The sequence below is a fragment of the Schistocerca piceifrons genome, chromosome 4, assembly GCF_021461385.2.
Source record: "Schistocerca piceifrons isolate TAMUIC-IGC-003096 chromosome 4, iqSchPice1.1, whole genome shotgun sequence".
Classification (NCBI taxonomy): Eukaryota; Metazoa; Arthropoda; class Insecta; order Orthoptera; family Acrididae; genus Schistocerca; species Schistocerca piceifrons.
In genome coordinates this window covers 586,676,154-586,699,291 of record NC_060141.1, presented here as the reverse complement: position 1 = coordinate 586,699,291, position 23,138 = coordinate 586,676,154, and the positions used below count along the sequence as shown (strand labels likewise).

Genomic DNA, 23,138 nt, shown 5'->3' with positions numbered 1-23,138 from the left:
TATATCCTCTCTACTTCGACCATCATCAGTTATTTTGCTCCCCAAATAGCAAAACTCCTTTACTACTTTAAGTGCCTCATTTCCTAATCTAATTCCCTCAGCATCACCCGACTTAATTAGACTACATTCCATTATCCTTGTTTTGCTTTTGTTGATGTTCATCTTATATCCTCCTTTCAAGACACTGTCCATTCCATTCAACTGCTCTTCCAAGTCCTTTGCTGTCTCTGACAGAATTACAATGTCATCGGCGAACCTCAAAGTTTTTATTTCTTCTCCATGAATTTTAATACCTACTCCGAATTTTTCTTTTGTTTCCTTTACTGCTTGCTCAATATACAGATTGAACAACATCGGGGAGAGGCTACAACCCTGTCTTACTCCCTTCCCAACCACTGCTTCCCTTTCATGTCCCTCGACTCTTATAACTGCCATCTGGTAACTGCACATGTATGTCTTTCAATTAATACATTATCTTCCAGCTGAAAAGCTATGTACCATTTGCTATTATCATCATCATCATCATCATCATCATCATTATTATTATTATTATTATTATTATTATTATTATTATTATTATTATTTAGTTTCCCTTAACTTGATATCCCAGTGTCTCATCAGTTATTTTTTCTCTTTTCCTATTCTTATTTTACTGATTTTCCTTCTTTTCTCAAAACTTTTAACCCTTTTGCTGTTGTGAGCATGTATATATGCACTGCTTGGATTTTTCTACAGTGCTATGGATGTCTGAATTCATTCTGAGCCACCAACCTCTCACTGCTGAAGACAAGTTACTTCCATATCTCAGTGAATGAAAAAGTTTCAAGTATTTATCATACAACATATGTGCCACATTGCATGCTATCATCTACAAAAAATCTCATATCAATATCCTGAATCATTCCTGAGATATGACTACTGTTATGACCACAAGATCTGCACTGCACAAGGATGCGAATGGGTACATCACAAGCAACAGTTCTTTGGATATAAAACATAATAACTCATGAACAAAATGAAATCTCCTTCTACTCTCAATTTTAAATAAAATTTCGAGATCTTATCTACATTTCACTCACTGCAATGTATGAGGTAAAATCAATCACATTCAAGTTTATGCGATGTGTTTTTATCTCTACAAAATATTTAAAATTTCACATAATGTTTTACTTTATTTGATACAGCACAGTAACTGTGGCATGTAAAAAAAAAGTAGTTCAGCCCTCTATCATGCAAAGATACCATCAGACTGTAAGATGTGCAAAAACTCATTTTTTTCTCATCAAATTGTTTTCTTAAAAACTAATGATAAGTATTTCAGAGCTGTCAGCAAATCTGCACGTGTCGCACCCAACTGTCCATCAGATATAGAACCCACTAACTTTAGAATGAAATGAGATATTGTTCTGCTCTCAATTTTAAATAAAATTTCAATCTCTCAGCTACATTTCATTCACTGCAATGTATGAGCTGAAATCAACCACACGCAAAGTTTATGCAATGTGTTTTTACTTCTGCAAACTCTTTTGAGTGAAGATGTCAGACTGTAAGATGTACAAAAATCAAATTTTTTTCACCCAATAGTTTGCAAAAAAAATTGGATGATAAGTGTTTCACGTCAGCCGGAAAGCCATCTCTCAGCACAGGCACCATCATATGGTGAGCATTACACCCATAAAAAAAGCTGACCCAGTACGGACTGCAAACAGCACATCGATAGCAGCAAAAAGGTTAACAGAATGGAAAATACTGGGTGGAATGTAAGTAATGGTCTAGAGTCAGACAAACCACTCACTGAATACAAGTGGTAGACAGGCTTACCTATGTTAGGAGACATTCACAGCCATTATTAAACACAGAAAATAAAATTCCACCTGTGTCACAGTGTCCTTTATTTATTAAGTTACCAGTTTTACAGGACAGATAACTAATCTTCAGGTATTTTAATGTGGATAATTACAGCCACATGCCAAATAATAATTTACTAGCATCCAATTTTACTTTTCTCATGGCACAAAGCAGCTCATACATCAAACATGGAGCACAATTCAACTAGCTGTATCAGTTTCTGAAGAGGTGTTTCTCTCTCTCTCTCTCTCTCTCTCTCTCTCTCTCTCTCTCTCTCTCTCTCTCTCTCTCTCTCTCTCTGTGTGTGTGTGTGTGTGTGTGTGTGTGTGTGTGTGTGTGTGTGCGTGTGCGTGTGTGCGCGCGCGCGCGCGCGCGCGCGTCTTATTCTCTTGTGTTCTCACTAGATGGAATGTTCACTGTATGATCGGGACTTTGATACTGGTCAGCTATCTCCTGTTTGTGTGATATCGAACTTATATGTTACTGACTTTACTGTGTCAGTTTAATAAGTCAAATAAATTGTGCCCATAACTGTAAACTTCTAAAGTGGTGATAAGTCTTTTTGAATTCTCAGTACATCAATATATTGGACACAGAATTCATGAAGCAGTGGCTCCAACATCAATATATTGGACACAGAATTCATGAAGCAGTGGCTCCAACAACAGCAAGAACAGTGGCTTCTTGATCGACAATTACTGAAACAACAGCAACAGCAGTTGGCCTTACTACAGCAGCATACATTCTAAGACAATAAAAATGACTCACCATGAATGAATTATCCAAATGGGATGGAAAGTGGTAGGTGTTACGTACATATATAGATGATCAAATGATTATAATTTCAGAAAAGCTGGATGATTTATTCAAGAGACAGAGTTTCACAAATTTGGCAAGTCAATAACACTTTGCTCCACCTCTGGCCCTTAAGCAGGCAGTTATTCGGCTTGGCATTGATTGACAGAATTGTTCATGTCTTCCTGCGGGATATCATGCCATATTCTGTCTAACTGGAGTGTTAGATCATCAAAATCTGAAGGTGGTTGGTGGGCCCTGCTCATAATGCTTGAAACATTCTTAGTTGGGGGATAGATCTAGCAATGTCACCAATCATATGCTGGCTCCTTCATTTGGGATTTCCTACTCCAACTTTCACCTGACACGGAAGTTCACTCCCAGCCTTCATGGCCTATGGATTCATCCTTACATGAAGTCCCTAAAATTTCTCAAGCTTTCACACTCGAAACCAAAAGCCAGTGGGAGATTCAGTCCACTGCATCTGCCATCCCCAGCAGTAAGACAGTAAACACTTTCCATAGGCACAATAGGAAGACACTTTCTTGTGTCAGTGGCTCCAGTAAACACGTCAAGCTGTGCTGGTGCAACCGCCTTCAGGCACATGAACAGGACAGCAATGCTTCCCGTGTCTCTGAACACTCTCTCTCTTGTAACTAATTTTCATAATATTTTCTGTGTTCTTTGTCTTAATAGAATTCCAATCTGCATCCTCTACGTTCTTGTCTTTGGTGTTTCCACCAACATCCTCGTTCCTGCTGCCCACATCAATTGGCTACTTGTTTTTTGTTCAGCATTACAAGGCAACCGAATAAGATTGGCAATGGTGATTTTTTCTTATGTGGTCTTCGCACACTGTGTTGTGTCTGCTCTGTAAGCTGTCTCCCACAAAACATTCTGAAAGTGTGTAGGTTGTCCAATGCCCAGAACCGTGGGTACAATGTGGAGTCTGGTTCTCAGTCTTGTTCACAGGATTTCATCACTGCTCTGCTCCTGAAGCAGTGCACTCTGTTGAAACACTGAGCTGTTCTGCTACTGGTCTACCTGTCAAACTGGGTATCATGTTACAAGTGAGTGGTTTGGAAGTTTCTTTTCATGTGGATCAAGTTCTCTTACGACTACTACCACCTATGCTGCATTAGATTCTCTTGTGCTGAAGACTTCTCACTGGAGAGTGGCCATGACATGCGCGCGAAAGGTGTTTTAGGTATAGAAGTCTCCAATAAAACTATTTCACAAAGCTTTCCTTTCTGACTGTTAATTCTGCTATTGTGGAAAATATCTTTGGTTAGACGTATTCAAATAGTTTGGGTTTTCCAATTCAGAGAGAGAGAGAGAGAGAGAGAGAGAGAGAGAGAGAGAGAGAGAGAGAGAGTGTGGTTTGCACGGTGATTCCAGTTCACACCATTGACAATCTGAATGCCTCTTATTTGGATCTGTTTACCCTCAGTTCAGGATGGGCTGTGGATGTAACCATAGAAATTCCTTTACAATCAGGGCCCGTGCCTCGCTTCGTGTAGGCTCACCTGATTCCGCACGTCCTGCTGGACATAGTTAAGACAAAACTGGACAGGTTGGAGGCCCTCAAGTTGATTATCCCTGTATCAATGAGCCAGTGGGCTTTGCCCCTTGTAATCATGAAAAAGACAGATGGCTCACTCCACCTGTGTGATGGTTTTAAGTCTGTTAACGCCCAAGTCATCATCAATACTTTTCACATTCCCCGTGCGTAAGACTTGTTTTCCAAGTTACAAAGCTGTATCTGTTATACTAAGGTCGATTTGTCAGAGGCATACTTACAGCTGCCACTGCACCCGGAATTTTGGAACCTGATGTTGTTCAACATACTCTTTGGCCTCTACAGGTATAACAGACTGCCCTTTGGTATTCCCGACATGCCAATGGAGCAGCTAATACAGGATATTCCTTCAAGTTGCCATTATTTAGATGACATCATAGCAACACAGGCATAAACTGATGAACGCCTCCATAATTTGCTATCTCTCCGGACTGTGGTGTAGCTTTTTTCACACTTCAATGGGCTCTCCAATTGGCACCATGCCTTGCCCATTTTCACCATAAATGGCTCTCCTTGCCACAGATGCCTCGCAGCATGGGGTCATGGCAGTGCAGTCCCACAAGGAGACGGATGGCTGTGAACATCATATTGCATTCATGCCCAAAACACTCAATGCTGCCCAATGCAATTAGTTCCGGACTGCAAAAGAATCACTGGACACCACTTACATAGTAAGAAATTTCACACCTATTTGTAAGGTGTCAAATTCTAGCTGCTGAATAACAACAACCCATTGCTTACACAGTTTGGGCCACATTCTGGCCTCCTGGACTGAACAGCGCAAAGGTTGCAGCATCAGGTATTGCTCTTACTGGCCAATACCTATGACATCATCTTTCAGCCAACCAGACACCACGCATACTCTGATGCTTTGTTCCAGCATCCAGTTGGCCCTGATCTGGAATTTGACACCCAGCAAGTTGTCATCTTTCACCTGGATTCAGACTCTACATTGGGCCTGCATGACTTTCCCCTTGATGCTACACTGATTGCAGCCCAGACAAGAGCAGATCCTAATCTTGGTACAGTAACTAAATGAGTTAAATGTGGGTGGCCACCACATATCTAAGTGGAGGAACGTGACTGGCTCGGAACATTCCTTTTCCTTGAAAAACCAGCTGTTACTCTGTGATGGTGTTCTCTGCAGCAAATTGAACTTGATCCGCCTTGGGTCGTTATGTCCCGGGCTCTGCACCCCGGTTCATGTCTTCCTATATGTAGATTACTGGTGTGTATCCCACATGCAACAGACGCCACCAGGCATACTGGGCAGCCATCAACACAAGCATCGAGGCCAAGGTCAAGTCTTGCACAAAGTGTTCACAATAGCAATCTGCACCCCTCAAAGTGTTCTCATGCTTGTCCCCATTGAGCCCTTGGGAGTACCTCCACAAAAGCTTTGCTGGTCCTTCCTTACATTGGATGATGTAGTTTGTGGTAGACTCGTACTCCAAATTTATGTATATCTGTCCCAAGGGCTCCATGACAATGGCAAACACCTGTAGTTTGTGGTAGACTCGTACTCCAAATTTATGTATATCTGTCCCAAGGGCTCCATGACAATGGCAAACACCAACTGTCACTCAGACTATGGCCCTCCAGTTTTCCTCTGCTCAGTTTTCCAGATCCTGTGAAGAGTGTGGGATATGATGCCTAACAGTAACACTTCAACCTCAGTCCAATGGGTAAGTGGAACACATGGTGTGGACTTCGAAAGAGAAGATGAGAGCCCTGGCACAATTCACACCATCAGACAATATCCTCACCTTGTTCTTGGCCACCTGAATTGCAGGGAAGATCCCTGTTGAACTGCTCCCCCAATGGCAGCCTTGCACCTACCCCCTCCTCTCTCTCTCTCTCTCTCTCTCTCTCTGGTCTTACCATCAGACCCTCATCTTTCCTGGTACCCAGTCCATCCCCAAAACTAGGCTGGCACTCTGGTGTGAGTCCAACTGTTTGGATGCCATCCGACATGTGTACCAACCAACACCCAGGTTCCGCAAGGCCGCCAGAAGTATGAGGTTTCCGCAGAGAGTCACCTCTGGAGCACCACCAGAACCAGCTGCACCTCAGGATACTGCGAGCGTGCCTCACTGGTGAGTACAACCTGCATCTGCAGCTTTGTAAGCCACAGGCAACTCCTCTCCTTTGCAATCAATGCCGGGCCCCTGATGACCTTTTCACCATTGACTGGACTCCAGCACCACCTGCGTAGCTGGAAGTCATCGTGGTGGAGATCCCGGACCTTCTGGCTACAGCTCCAGTGGTGGCACCCCACACCCTAAGCAGAGCTAGCACAAGTTGGGCCACTTCTGTATCTATGTGGCATCTATGGGATAGGAGTGTAATAGCAGACTCTGATGGAAACATAAAGCTGTCACCGCTGGCAAACATCGATCCCTGCCTTCAGCCCTCACCAATCGTAGTGCTGCAACCTATGAACTGTCTCTGCAAGAAACACATTGGGAAGAGGGCACATCCCCAGAGCTTATGTCATGTCACCTGGCAGGACCCCGTGACCACTGACTGGCTATAACTATGCACTTGCTGCACAGATAACTTATTCTCTTATGTACTCGCTTTATGGAAGATTCACTGTATCGGTCACTATCTGCTGATGACTTCCACTTTGATTTTGGAGTACATATGGACTTTAACATTGGCCAGCTTATTTGTGTGACATCAAACTCCTACATTACTGATTTTACTGTGTATTTCTATTGCGTCAGTGTAATAAGCCAAATAAATTGTGCTCGTAACTGAAGATTTCTACAAAATTGGAACAGTGCTGTGACTGCACTGTTTTAGTGGGGAGGTGTTTGTTCCATTACAAACTTTGCTTGTAAGTGCAAAACATCTAGACTGCCTTCACATTCTACAAACCGTACAGGTCATGCATATAAAATCAAAATTTAATAGAATAGAAAATACCTCTGAACAAGAAAAAAATCAAAATAATAGTGGGAGTATTTAGAAAATGACAAAATTTATTAGTCTCTATTAGAATTTTACACAACTTACAGAAGCAGTGGCAAAACAGACGCCCCAGTCTCCGACAGTTTCTTCCGTCATGTTTGACAATGCAGTTTCAATGACCGGAGACAAAAATTTCCACATTGAAGATACCTTCTCAAAAGGCCAATGTTTCGAACCTCGAATAATTCCTAAGGCACATAAAAAGCTTAAAATATAATGTGCTTCATCTAAAGTTGGACACAAAAGCAGCAGAAATGTTATTTTAATAAAAAATTTAAAACTCAAAAACGAAAAATTGGAATCATAGCAGTCTGTCAATTCTTTGTCTGCCTCTGCAAATAAGTTTCTAAAAATTTCTTACGGGAATGAATCTCTTACCTGCTATAATTTCTGCTGCACAACGTTGACTACTTTCATTTTTATCAGCCACCAGCTCCTCCAGATGATGGGAGAAATACCTCAAATATGCATCTCCATGATTCCGAAACAAACCCTGTAAAGTACACAACATACTACTCAAGCAAAATGAGACCGCATTTGACAACTCAAAAATTTCATTTATACAAGTTTAGTCCAAATAAAACATCACTTGATGAATTTTCATAGATTTCATACACTCTAATGAAACTTACAGGTACAAATCTCATACAGATACACATGGTGTCCAAGCATACCCACGTCCCATTATTTTGTAAAATTGGTGACACTAGTAGTTGTTTTATTGGCATACCTGCTTTGTAGCTAATGAAAAGTACATTGTCTGTACTGTATTGTTTCAGCTGTGAAACCATGGCTGATGTGACCAGACACATTTACTTTGTTCAGGAGCAATTAGTTGCCTGTGTGTGGGTGCATAAACGTCCACAGACAGGGCAAATGATGACACAGGTAATGAGTGTCTCTAAAGATCAATCTGGTGAGGTAATAACTCATAACTCAATTCTGCCTGATTGGAAGAAACATGCTTTTTGTTCCAGGCAGTGCCAAAGAGAGGCCATGTCGTGGACATAAGAAAATGCAAGAGCCAAGTATCATCATCACTCAATGAATCTAAAAGTTTCCAACAATTCTATTCAAAACACAGCAGCTAAACCTTAGGAACCACAGTCAACAATGCATGAACACATTAAACTGAAAATTAAAGGATTTAGACCAATGCCTGTGAATGAATTAACTGCCAATAACCTACAGCAGAAAATTTCAGCCTGCCATGCTTTGTTGGCACAATTTTCAAATCTTATGAATTTGTGATGTATTACAGTTAACTCATGAGAAAAGTGGTTTTCTGGTCAAAGACCAATCCCTTTTATGAGCAAAAGTTAGAAAGAAATCCACTTCATGTTATGATATACACTGGAAAGTTATCTTGGTACCTGTTCAGAGCATATTTTTCTGAAGGGTATGTGAATGAAAATTATTATTTGGCACACTGAAAATGCTGTTCTTAATGAACAATTTCATGGCTGCTTGATTGGGCATGATTCAGCAACATCTCCAGCCCCACTGAAATGGTGACTATGAAACCTACACATTAACATGCCAGAAAATTTATCAGGAGGAATAATCATGTCCTATGTGGTTCAATGTCAATACAGTACTAATTAAGTGCTGCATGAAAGTGTTGAGAAAGCCTCATAAAGCGTTAACTTGTGATACCTCCACAAGATGTCTAGGGCACAGAGATATGTAAGTTCCTGTGTAAGGCACAATGATTCACACACAGATCCAATGGATATGTAGTTTTTATATCCAAGTACTGTTTTGACCTAGAGATAAGAGAGATTCTCAGATGCAATGTACATTGAATAATTCAATAAGTCATACACTGTAAATTTCTAGGTATAAAACAGCTTCTCATATGCAATGTACACTGAATAATACAATGAGAATTCATACACTGTAAATTTCTATTTTTGGCTACTTGTCAAGTGTATCAATATGACATGCCTCTCATTCACAACACACGTCAGAACAGTATTTTCTGATGAATGTGCGACATATCGTAACACACACAGAAGCCTTCCCCTGCCCCAAGTCTACGGAAAATCCCCATTATGTGCAAGAGTTGGAAAGTAACCCTTCTCATGTTATATCTACATCTACATATATACTCTGCAAACAATCATGAGGTGCATAGCGGAGGGTATGTCCCACTGAACCACTCATTGGGGTTTCTTCCTGTTCCACTCATGTATGTAGTGTGGGAAGAATGGCTGACTGGTTGGTTGGTTTAAAAGGGAGGGGGGGGAACAAACTACTAGGTCATCGGTCCCTTGTTCCGAATAAAACAATGCCACAAGGGTGAGAATAAAACAAGTGCAACTGACAACACGAAACGGAGGGAAACGAAAAACCACAAGAATGACTGAAGGGTACCAAACACTTAAATGGACAAAAGGGGACAAGAAAACCACAGAAACGCAAGAAACAGGCAGAAGAGATTAAGATGACAAAACAGATTACCATGGTTGGCTGACTGTGAGAATAAAAAGGTGAAGCCAGCCACTCTGCAACATATTACAACCTCCACCCTGAAAGCCCTGGGTTGGAGGACACAGAGGGACAAAAGGACATGCGCTAAAACTTAGATCAAATGATAAAACCCACCCTCGCTAATAGAACATAAAACTACATCAGCCAATGAGGCATTGTAAGATAAAATTAGCGGCAACAAGTTCAGTAACCGAAGATTTCGTCGCACGGCAGTCAAAGTGGGACAGTGCACCGGAATATGGGCCACTGTCGACCGGGTGCCACATCGACACTAAGGCGGGTCTTCATGGAGCAGGAGGCAGCTGTGGGTCGCCCAAGCATAGCCAATGTGGAGCTGGCAGAGAACCACAGAGTCCCTGCAAGAGGCCCATATGGAGGACTGCCACACATTCGTAGTGTCCTAAATGGCATGCAGTTTGTTGTGCATACTGACACTGTGCCATTCCATCTCCCAAAGCCGAAAAACCTGGCGGTGTAAAACGAATGTAGGTCAGTGATTGGAATTCCAATCTCTATAAACTGTTTCTGTGTAGCCTGTTTGGCCAGCCTGTCAAAGTTCATTGCCTGGGATTCCGATGTGTCCTGGGGTCCAGACAAATACCACTGAACGACCGGACCATTCCAGGGCATAGATGGACTCCTGGATGGTCGCTACCAAAGGATGACAAGGGTAGGACTGGTCGATAGCTTGTAGGCTGCTCAAAGAGTCAGTACACAGAAGAAACGAATCCTCAGGGCATGAACGGATGAGCTCAAGAGCATGAGGTACAGCCACCAGCTCTACAATGAAAACACTGCAGCCATCGGGCAAGGAATGCTGTTCAACATGTCCTACATGGACATACGCAAAGCCGATGTGACCATCAGCCATAAGCCATCGATGTAAACCACTTCATGACCTCAGTGCAAGTCAAGAATCGAGAGGAAGTGACAGCGGAGAGCCGTGGGGTGAACTGAGTCCATTGGGCCTTGTGAAAGGTCCAGGCGAAGCCGCGGCCTAGATGTACACCATGGGCCTTGAGTATAGGTGGTAAAGGCAAGGACTCCAGTTCAGATAGAAGGGATCGGACACAAGCTGCAATTGTAAGCCCTGACCTGGGCCACCAATGCATGGCATGAACCACTGTGGGTGGGAAAAGGAGATGGTAATTTGGATGCGCAGAACTATGAACGTGTGCAATGTAACTGGCGAGCAGTTCCGTACGCCTGACCTGCAATGGAGGGACTCCAGCCTCCACCAGGACTCTGGCCACCAGACTCGTCCTAAAAGCTCCCATCACTAGTCAAACGCCACAGTGGTGCACTGGGTCGAGTAAACGCAACGCTGAGGGTACCACCGAACCATAAACCAGACTCCCATAGTCAATGCAGGATTGAACAAGGGCTCTTTAGAGCTGCAGCAGCGTAGAGCAATCTGCACCCCAGTTGGTGTAGCCCAGACAGCAGAGGGCATTGAGGTGCTGCCAGCACTTCCGCTTAAGCTGACGAATGTGAGGAAGCCAAGTCAATCAGGAGTCAAAAACCAGTCCTAAGAATCAATATGTCTCCACTACAGTGAGGCGATCATCAGTAAGGTAAAGTTCTGGTTCCGGATGAATGGTACAATGCTGACGGAAGTGCGTAACACACGACCTTGCGGCCAAAAACTGGAAGTCATGGGCTAGAGCCCATGACTGCACCTTGTAGATAGCTCCCTGTAGGCACCGCTCAGCAACACCAGTACTAATGGAGCAGTAAAAAATGCAGAAGTCATCTGCATACAGACAGGGTGAGATGGATGGCCCTACAGCTGTTGCTAGACTGTCAATGGCCACTAAAAACAGAGATATACTCAATACAGAGCTCTGCAGGACCCCATTCTTCTGGATATGGGGGGAACTATGTGAGGCACCAACTTGGACACAGAAAGTACAAAGCGACAGGAAATTCTGGATAAAAATCAGGAGCAGGCCTTGGAGACCCCACTCGTATAATGTGGCAAGGATATGATGACGCCAGATGGAGTCATATGCTTTTCGTAAATCAAAGAAGACGGCAACAAGGCATTGGTGTCTGGAAAAGGCTGTTCGGATGGCAGACTTGGGTGACACAAGATTATCAATGGTAGAGTGACCCAGGCGGAAACCGCCCTGGCATGGAGCTCCAGGACCCAACCCAACCACTGACACACCGTAAGTTCCAGCAGCTTACAAAGAACGTTGGTGAGGCTGATGGGCTGATAGCTATCCACATCAAGTGGGTTTTGCTGGGTTTGAGCACTGGAATGATAGTGATCTTCCGCTAGTGTGATGGAAAGACAATATCGCACCAGACCCGGTTGAAGATCATGAGGAGATGTTTAATCATCTGACTGGATCTGATCTGGCCCAGGAGCTGAGTCAGGGCAATGTGCACAGGCACTGAGGAACTCCCACTCTGTAAATGGGGCATTATAGGATTCGCTGTGGTGTGCAGTGAATGAGAAGACTTTCCCTTCCATCTGCCGTTTGAGAGTGCGAATGGCTGGGGGGGGTAATTCTCCAATGCAGAGGCGCGTGCACAGTGCTCATCAAAGTGCTTGGCAATCACGTTTGCTTCGGTAGATAATACGCCATTTATGTTAACATCAGGAACACCTGTTGGGGTCTGGTACCCAAAAACTTGACTTGTTTCATCTTTCCCAGACTTGTGAAGGTTACATATGGCAACCAATGGTCAGGACATATCTCTCCCAACACTCCTGTTTCCATCTTCTGATAAGCGGACGAATGCGGGCACGGAGCCGTTTAAAGACTATGAGGTGTTCCAGGAAAGGGTGCCGCTTATGCCGCTGTAGAGCTCGCCGACACTCCTTAATTGCCTCAGCGACTTCTGGCGACCACCAAGGGATTGTCCTTCACCAGGGTACCCTAAAGAACAAGGGATCATTGTAGTTAGCTGCTCAACCACCACATCGATGTTACCATGTGGGGGAGATTCAACGGTGACAGCAGAAGTGAAAGTATCCCAGTCTGCCTTATTTAAAGCCCACCTGGGCAGGTGTCTGTGGGCCTGACGCCGGGGCAGTGACGGGAAGATGGGGAAGTGGTCACTACCACACAGGTCGTCACGTGCTCTCCAGGAGATAGATGGGAGAAGGCCAGGACTGCAACCCGAAAGATCAATGGCCAAATATGTGCATGTGCCACACTGAAATGTGTGGGGGCACCTGTATTTAAGAGGCAGAGGTCTAATTGTGACAGTAAATTTTTGACATCTCTGCCTCGGCCAGTAAGCACGATGCCACCACATAAGGGGTTATGAGCATGAAAATCTCCCAAAAGTAGGAGAGGTTTAGGGAGCTGATCAACAGTGCACCCAATGCGTTCAGGGGTACTGCACCATCTGGAGGAAGATATACATTGCAGACAGTTATTTCACGTGTCATCCTTATCCTGACAGCCACAGCTGCAAGTAGGGTTTGAAGAGGCACAGGTTCACTGCATACTGAGTTCAGGACATAGACAAACTCCACCTGACACTCTATTATAGTCACTACGGTTCTTGTAATATCTCCTATAGCCGCAGAGGACAGGTGTCCGCATTGTTGGGAACCAGGTTTCCTGGAGGGCAATGCAGAAAGCAGGTGTAAAACTTAAGAGTTGCTGTAGCTCACCCAGGTGGTGTAAAAAACTGCTGCAATTCCACTGGAGGATGACATTATTGTGAGGCTGGGAAGGTATGAAATATGCAAGGAGGCAGGATATGCCTCAGGGTCACCTGCTGCCACCGATTGAGTATTTGTAGCCATTTATATGGTGGATGAGGCATCAGTGAGATCCAGGTCTCCAGGGGACACTAAGATCTTCGGCGCATCTTCAGGTGCAGAATTGGTAGGGAGTGGTGGTTTTGGGGCCACCTGAGTATCCTTTTTCTTACCAGACTTCTTTGTTTGCTTGCCCTCTCGCTTCTCTTTAGGGGCTTGCTGGGAGGACTTCTCTGAAGTAGCTTCAGGCACAGAGGAAGACATGAAGCTCTTCGTCCAGCAGCTTTTGGCTCCTTGAGCCACTGGCGAGTGTCCACCTTGCATTAGTGGATACCTTCAGAGAGAGAGGGCCCCAAAGGACCCCTTCTGCACGAGAGGAGTAGGAGGAGGCTGTTGCTTCTCCGGCAGGGGGGAGGGGGGCGGACCTTGCTCTCGAAGTAGGTGCTCTGGGAGCAACAGAGGAAGATTTGCCCCCAACCACCAAGGGGGTGGATGTATCCTGGTCGCCCATAGTGCCCACTGTTCGTGGCACAGAGTGAGGAACCACTGGCACTTGGGATGGCAATGGTGACATAGCTGCAGCATATGTTGACGTCAACCAAATAGGGGTAATCTTTCAAATTTATGTTTAGCCTCTGTGTAAGTCAACCGGTCCAGGGTCTTGTACTCCATGGTTTTCTGCTCCTTTTGGAGTACTGGGCAGTCTGGCGAGCAGGGGGAGTGGTGCTCTCCACAGTTGATGCAAGTGGGAGGAGGCACACATGGAGTATCAGGGTGCAGTGGACGTCTGCAGTCTTGACATCTGGTGCTGTAAGTGCAGTGGGACGACATGCGCTCTAACTTCCAGCACTTAATGCACCGTGTAGGGGGAGGGACACATGGTTTAATGTCACAGTGGTAAACCATCACCTTAACCCTTTCAGGCAATGAATCACCCTCAAAGGCCAAGATGAAGGCACCAGTTCAACCCTGTTGTCGTTGGGTCTCCTGTAAACGCGCCAGCTGAAGAGAACACCCCGCCGTTCTAAATCGGCGTGGAGCTCATTGTCAGACTGCAAGAGGAGATCGCGGTGGAAAATGATCCCCTGGACCACACTGAGGCTTTTATGGGGAGTTACAGAAACAGGAATATCACACAGCTTGTCACAGGCGAGTAACACTCAGGATTGCACTGGGGATGCTGTCTGGAACAAGACTGCGCCATTTTGCATCTTGGACAACGCTGTCACTTCTCGCAACTTATCCTCAAGGTGTTCGATGAAAAATTGAGGCTTTATAAGTAGAAAGGAGTCCCCCCATCAGTTCTGCTAAAGACTAAAAATCAAGGTGAATATGGCTTTCTCCATTTTGTAGCCCTATGTTCCTTCCATGGTGTAGTGAGGGAGGGAAACGATTTAGGGTCATAACTGTCGGCACTGTATTCGATATTGCCCTTCTTAGAGACTGCTGGTGCTGTACAGTCACCAGCAAGAGATGACTTAGTGTGCTTTATTGCGGGTCATCCACCCTGATGCCACCCAATCTGATCAGGGGCTCCCGCCATGAGTGCCACCCAGCCACAGCAAAGGCCAACTGGCATGACGGCCGTTGCCGGGAGTCCGGATGCCCCAGGAAGACAGGCATCTACTCCTTGGCATACGTGGGGAGTTCACAGCTCAGGCATCAGCAGTGCGATCCCTCTGCTGTCAGGGGGCTATCACCAAATGGGTACATGACAGCCCCACCACAACAGACTGGCTACCGTGCTGGATATTGGGCGCAGAGAAATCCATTATTGTCATGGGGGTGAAAGAGGACAGGAGACAATGGAAAAAGATGACATACCCCGGAAAGTGTCCTCGCCCAAATAGTTGAATCGCAGATGGAGATTCAAAGCCATGACAAGAGATTCAGGAGACTGAATCTAAGGACACTATGGATAACTCGTGCACCACAAAAGGCGTCCTTCCCCATATGACCCACACTTCTGTAGAATTTTGAAAGTGGCAGGTCAAACCACAGAATGGGACCTGAACTCATAGGGCCAAAAAGTGAGAGACTCCATTTAGTCGCCCCTTACAACAGGCAGGTTACCTTGGGTCTATTCTAACCCCCGGACCTGCAGGGAAAGAAGAATGACTGACTGAATGCCTCTGTGTGTGCAGTAATTATTCTGATCTTATCTTCAAGATCCCTGTGTGAGCTATACATAGGGGGTTGTTGTATATCCCTAACTAAAGCTGGTTCTTGAAACTTTGTTAATAGACTTTCTTGGGATAGTTCACAACTGTCTTTGAGTGTCTGCCACTTCAGTTCTTTCTGTATCTCTGTGCCACTCTCCCCTGGATTAAACAAACCTGTGACCATTCATGCTGCCCTTCTCTGTAAACATTCAATATCCGCTGTTAGTTTTATCTGATATGGGTCTCTCAAACTTGAGCAATATTTTAGGATGGATTGCATGAGTGATTTAAGCAGTCTCGTTAAGCTGTTGTCACTAAATCTGTCTGAACCTCTTGGGGGACACCACCTTGCAGAAGAACTGTCGGTACAGGCAGAGAGGCTTATGTGCTCGCAAGATGCTGATGGCTGTTCTGGTAGTAGCACAGCTACTGACAGGGTTTCCCATGTTGAGCAGATCTCACATATGAACCAGATGAAGAGTGTCCCACAATGCTCCATCTCTCCCACATCCACTCCCGAAGTCCTTTCCCATTTCCCAATATACCCAAACCAAGGTGCGATGCAATGTGTGCTGAGTAGTGCAAAACGTGTGGGAATGTGTGCCATTAAGAGAGCCTCAGGGATATTGAGCTATCTCCCTCAGCAAATAGGCTTGCACAACAGGGATTCTTTGGTGTCATCTGAATAAATCCACAATTCTCATGGAACCAAAATGGAGAACACAGAGCAAAACAAAACAGAAACTGAGGGACTCAATGAGGCCTAAAAACTCCCAAGCATAGGTGCTCGAACTGCTGAATGCTGTTTCCACACTTGGGTCAAGCAACAGACCTGTCCGAAAGGGGAAATTGTCTCTGAGAAGTTGGACCAGGTCAAGATCAAATCCTTGTTTGGGGCTCAAAGAAGGGAACTTCTCCAGGAACGAAAAGGAAGATAAAGAAAGGCTTCCTAAATGTTAATTGGGCGGTGGGGGGTGGGGGGTGGAAGGGGAAGGGATTAAAAGACTGTCTCAGAGTGAAGGGATTAATCAAACTCTTCTACCTATAAGACAGAAAACATGAGAACAAGGAAACAGTCTGACACTTCCACTTCTCAAGATAAACAGGTGAAGCAAGAAATAGAGAAACAGACCTATAGTACTGCAGTCTCGGTATTTAGGATGGCATTTATCCAACAAGGATATCCACTCATCATAAACTCCAGCATGTCGAACTTCTTCACATGGCTTTCTCTGAGAAGACTGAGGAGGATGCAAGTCCAGACCCAAATTCAGGAGGGTCTATTTAGACAAGGGGGCTCTTATCTTTGACTGCAAAGGGATGGGAACAGTGGATTGGCATCTGAAGATGGTGCCCAAGATCCCTCTGTGGGAGGAGGCAGATCTGTTGGTCAATAAAGCAGCTGAGCTCTTCTAAGACCACAAAGATACCAATTTGGGTACTGAAAGTTCTTAAGGGTACCCTTCTCAGACACTGTCTGGGAAAGTAGTGGTACAGAACTAGAAGATCTTGACAGAGGACCAGAGGGTAGTCAAACTAAAGGTTATATCGGATGGACAAACCCATGCGGTGGAACTCGGTGAAAAATCGCTGATGGCACTGTGAGGACAGGACCTGAAATTCAACTTAAGGTTCTCATGGGTTACTGACAGAGTAATCACAGACATTTGAAGCGACTATGGCAGCAAGTTGTAGACTGAAAGTTTTGCAAAAAACCTGCTACTCAGAAAGGGGCACCTGTCACCTTTAGTCATCTTCTACGAAGAGAGGAAGTGGACATGGTCCTGATCCAGGAACCTTATTTTTTAATATATATATATATATTGATAATATGAATAAAATTTTGTTCATGTTGAAGGCAGACTTCGCTCCAGGGACTTCACGACGAAATGGCTTGATGAAGGAAGCATGAAGGAAATAGGCCTAGGCTTGTCTTCCTTACCAGGACAGTACCGTATTTACTCGAACCTAAGCCGCACTTTTTTTTCGGGTTTTTGCAATCCAAAAAACCGCCTGCAGCTTAGAATCGAGTGCAAAGCAAGCAGAAGTTCTGAAAAATGAAAAATGTTGGTGGGTGCCGCCACAACTAACCTCTGCCGTAGAATATATGTAGCGCTACACAGGCAGGCTTTGTAGGCACAAAGATAATTACCGGCCCAAATCCTCTGTGTCAGCAAAAAAAAAAAAGAAGAAGAAGAAGAAGAAGAAGAGAGAGAGGTGGAAGACGAGCTTTTTTTTCTCCGCCCCGAGTTTCGACCACAGCATTTTCATATATTATCCGACGAAGTAAATACAAATTCCGTATTGTTCATCTTCAAATGTAGCAGCATTTCAATGTAAGACGAAAATTCAACTGGCAAGACTGTTCAGGATGTTTGTCAATATGGCCAACTCTATGTTCTGAATTTTTTCCTACCTGTGAGAAGAGATGGTTGCCAATAGGAACTTCTATGAAATGTGAATCACATGCAGTATTCTCTTCACCATAAGAATAATATGAATATAAACATTTTGCCATGTATTGTTATGTGTTTGCTGCTATCTCACTTAAATCTTGTCTGCCTAATAAACTACGAAACTAGACTGAGACAACAGCAAACGTGGAAGAATATACATATCATTTCATGTCTATATTCCTATTATTCTTATGCCTAATAGTGATACAGTCAGAAATGAAGCACAGCAATTGACTAGATTTTTAAATCTAAGATGACTCTAATTTCTGTGCAGAGTGTAATGAACTAAAGAGGCGCCTGCAAAGATTTTCAAACGGAGAAAAATTTTCGCTAAACTCCTGTTCAGAACATCTTCTATCATACTCAGTCTATTATTTGGTTCTTGTTGATCATTATCAAAGAAATCAGCAGTGTAAGTAACAACAAATAGCAGTCTCTTGCCATTGTTTCACTAATGAGACGATTCTTCTCTCCCTTTTTTTTTTAAATTGTAAGCGGCGGTAGTGCGCACAAAAGCAAGCCATGCCGCGAGCTGCGACAGGCCGTAAACTTGCACTGTCAGAATGCGACAAACAATGCATGACACAGTACAGTAATGCATTTTCGGCTTAGGGTGACGTAAACACCTATAACAAAGAAAACGGCACTTATCAGATCAAAGAAAAATAAGCAATCAATTCAAACCAGACGAAGCACGTGAAAAAGGAAGGGTACCCTATAAATATGGACAGAGCCCCTGACGCATAGCAATGGCTACCGGGTAAAGTTTAACTGCTAAGGTTACGACTCGAATCAAACTACTGTAGCTGTATCATCATTCATTCGACCTAAATTGTGTCTCGTATTACAATGGACCAACTTTGTTTCGATTTGGAGATGCGGCCTAAAACTTCTCTCTCCCCTTAAATTTCGAGTCTCAAATTTCAGGTGCGGCTTAGATTCGGGAAAATTTTTTTTCCTTGATTTTGAGTGTTATTTTTCAGGTGTGGCTTAGATTCAAGTAAATACGGTACTACTCCTTCACAGGAAGTGGAGGACTGGTAGACAGCTGCTCACAGCACAAAGAACAACTATTTATTGGTTCTGATGCCAATGCCCACAACCCCCCCCCCCCCCTTTTTTTTTTTTTTTTTTTTTTGCAGCCAACAGCCATGTTTCTGTAGCCACAAGCGGAAAAAGATACTACTCAACTGTGCATGCGCATGATTCCACTTGTAACTCCTAAAACAAATCTAATGTTAATAGTTGTGATGTCATGCTCATCGGAGGCAATTTGTTGTTACGAAGCATTGCATAGTCTTCCTAAAGCCTTTGACACATTTTGCTGTTAGCAGACACTTGTATGAGCACTGTGTTTGTTGCTGTATATGGCGCATTTCCTTTGCAATTTAAGTTTTATTTCAGTTTTTTCTCTCGTTCACGTTTTATTACTGCAGTATTATTCTGCAGTAGCAGGATACAGTAATATCCTTTCTTAGAGTATTGGTTCTTACCAGTCAAAATTACAAAAATTTAACTGAGAACAAAAGCAATGAAAAATTCCCGGGTTTTTCCCGGATGTCCCAGGTCGTAGACACCCTGGTATATGAGACCAGCGAGTGAGATGCAGGACATGCTCCTCAAGACTCATTTCCCTCAATGCACTCTGGCAGACAACAAAGACCAGGAGTCAGTCCCTGAGAGACACTGGTTTACAGGTAATCAATAAGAAACTGGGAACCTGAAAGAGACAGTGTTGGTTTCAAACCAGGTCCAAACACAATTTTTCTAGCTCTAAAACAACAGGCTGAAGGGGCTTTAATTAGATTCCTACACAGACTCTTTAGTGTCAACCTAACAGGAAGATGGTTCAAAGGTCATCAGCCCCCAGACATAGAACTACTTAAACCTAACTAACTTAAAGACATCATACACATCCATGCCCAAGGCAGGATCCGAACCTGCGACCATAGCAGCAGCGGGGTTCCGGACTGAAGTGCCCAGAACCACTCGGCCACAGCAGCCAGCCTAACAGGAAGAATCATTACTAAATCTTAGAGGACAATTAAGGTGGTTGTCTTTCCAAAGCCAGGGAGAACTGATCATGCCAGGGCTTAGGATATGACATTGATCAATCTGTTTCCCTTCTCTGAAAGACATTAGAGAAACTGGTTAATGTGTGTGTTAAGAAAAATTGATTAACTAAGTTTCCTCTACATATAAACCAACACGCATATTAACTGAGTAAATCATGTGAAACAGCACTTCATCTCAACTTGTTCGGAAGGTGGAAAAAGCTCTACATTTTCAAGAAATAGCTCTCCGCATCTTCCTGGATATCAAGGGGGGCTTTTGGCATTATGACCTTTGAATCCATGATTGGAGGTGCAAAAGAGCATGGCACTGATACCACCGTATGAAAGTGGATTACGACCATGCTAAGTAGAAGAAAGATTGAAGCCTCCATGATGAATGAGAAAATGGTGATCAACCACCACCAGAGGGGTGGGGGGTGTCCACAAGGATGGGTCTTGTCACCACTACTGGGAAACCTTGTGCCTTGTGGTGAATGAACACACTGAAGAGTTAAATACAGGGTGTCCCACTCAAACCTCCATGATTTCAAGGACCCAGGAGAGAAAAAACACAGTAGATACTACAATGAAAAATGCACCACATTGTGGAGGATCTCAAAGAATTTATATTCCTGCCTCAGAAGTGCCAAGTGTCGTCACAAGAGTGCAGCACGGTCACATGAAGGGAAAATGGCAACTCCACAGCAGCCCTCGCAAGCAGTAGTGTGGTTTGCAGAAACAAAATTGCCAATTACTGTGCAAAGAAATTATCGTTATGTGTATGAATGTCATCTACCTGATGCGAAAACAATTAAGGAATGGTATAGGAAGTTTCTGGCAGCAAGAAGTGTTCTGAAACATTCTGGCAGTGCACATTATGGAGTTTCAGAAGAGACAGTGGAGGACATCAGACAAACATTTCTCAGAAGCCTATGTAAGTCAATTCGTCAAGCATCTAGGCAACTTGATGTACCTCAATCAACATTGCATCGTGTAGTTCACCAGCGTCTTTGTATGTGTGCTTACAAAGTGCAAATTCTGCAACATCTGACGCCGAACGACAAACCACACTGACAACAAGTTGTTGCGGATATGCTGCAGCGTATTGCCATGGATGCCAGCTTCCTGGAAAGATGTTTATTCTCACATGAGGCAACTTTTCATCTATCAGGAAGCGTTAATAGGCATAGTGTTTGGATTTGGGGTTCACAAAATCCGCACGTTGTCGTTGAACATGTTTGTGATAGCCCTAAACTAAACGTCTGGTGCGGGCTAATGCACGAAAAGATTGTTGGACCATTCTTCTTTGCAGAACAGACAGTGAATGGGTCAGTGTATCTGGACATGTTGGAGCAGTTTGTGTACCCTCAGATACAAGACTTGCAACCCAACATCATTTTTCAACAAGACGGAGCTCCGCTGCACTGGTCAATGGCTGTTCACAAGTTCCTGGATAGGAAATTTCCCAATCGTTCAATCGGACACGGAGGACCCACTGCCTGGTCACCATGTCCACCTGACATTACACTGCTTCATTTCTTCACATGAGGATTTGTGAAGGACCGTGTGTATGTGACCAAAGGGAAGGTATTCCTACATTGAGGCATTGTATCACTAATGTGATTGCAACAACAACAGAGGAAATGTTACAAAGAACTTGGCAAGAAATTGAATATAGACTCAATATTCTTCATGTTATAAATGGTTCACATGTAGAGGTGTATTGATGACAAATAAATAAATTCTCTGAGATGCTCTACAGTGTGGTGTATTTTTGATTGTCGTATCTACTGTGTTACAATATTCATGTTGGTACAGCCCGAAGAAATTATGTCTAATAAGGAACTAATAAATGGTTTCCTCCTCCTCCTCCTCCTCCTATTACTACTACTACTACTACTACTACTACTACTTCTGAAGGGAACCAACTGGCTTTACTAGAATCATATCAAATGAAACTGCACAATAAATAGTGGGCTAAGACCATTGTTGTTTCTGCCTCCCCACATAAACCAAATCAAGGCAACACACACACACACACACACACACACACACACACTCTCTCTCTCTCTCTCTCTCTAGAAAGAAACATTCCACATGGGAAAAATATATTAAAAAGATGCTGTGACTTATCAAGCGGGAAAGCACTGGTAGAAACAAAAAACTCTATCTACCAGCGCTTTCCCATTTGGTAAGTCACAATATATATACACTCCTGGAAATGGAAAAAAGAACACATTGACACCGGTGTGTCAGACCCACCATACTTGCTCCGGACACTGCGAGAGGGCTGTACAAGCAATGATCACACGCACGGCACAGCGGACACACCAGGAACCGCGGTGTTGGCCGTCGAATGGCGCTACCTGCGCAGCATTTGTGCACCGCCGCCGTCAGTGTCAGCCAGTTTGCCGTGGCATACGGAGCTCCATCGCAGTCTTTAACACTGGTAGCATGCCGCGACAGCGTGGACGTGAACCGTATGTGCAGCTGACGGCATGCGGGAGGCCGGGTGGACGTACCGCCGAATTGCTCAACACGTGGGGCGTGAGGTCTCCACAGTACATCGATGTTGTCGCCAGTGGTCGGCAGAAGGTGCACGTGCCCGTCGACCTGGGACCGGACCGCAGCGACGCACGGATGCACGCCAAGACCGTAGGATCCTACGCAGTGCCGTAGGGGACCGCACCGCCACTTCCCAGCAAATTAGGGACACTGTTGCTCCTGGGGTATCGGCGAGGACCATTTGCAACCGTCACCATGAAGCTGGGCTACGGTCCCGCACACCGTTAGGCCGCCTTCCGCTCACGCCCCAACATCGTGCAGCCCGCCTCCAGTGGTGTCGCGACAGGCATGAATGGAGGGACGAATGGAGACGTGTCGTCTTCAGCGATGAGAGTCGCTTCTGCCTTGGTGCCAATGATGGTCGTATGCGTGTTTGGCGCCGTGCAGGTGAGCGCCACAATCAGGACTGCATACGACCGAGGCACACAGGGCCAACACCCGGCATCGTGGTGTGGGGAGCGATCTCCTACACTGGCCGTACACCAC

At 44.5% G+C, this 23,138-nt stretch overlaps 1 protein-coding gene across 1 annotated transcript in view; it reads right to left on the bottom strand.

The window, feature by feature from the left end:
• LOC124794649 (proteasome activator complex subunit 4-like) overlaps positions 1–23,138 on the bottom strand; it is a 228,268-nt gene that overhangs the window by 60,097 nt on the left and 145,033 nt on the right. The window contains exons 24-25 of the mRNA XM_047258171.1: positions 7,577–7,691; positions 7,244–7,386 (exon numbers count right to left, since the gene is read on the bottom strand). Coding sequence (XP_047114127.1) covers positions 7,244–7,386; positions 7,577–7,691 — 258 coding nt within the window. The remainder of the gene's footprint in view (positions 1–7,243; positions 7,387–7,576; positions 7,692–23,138) is intronic.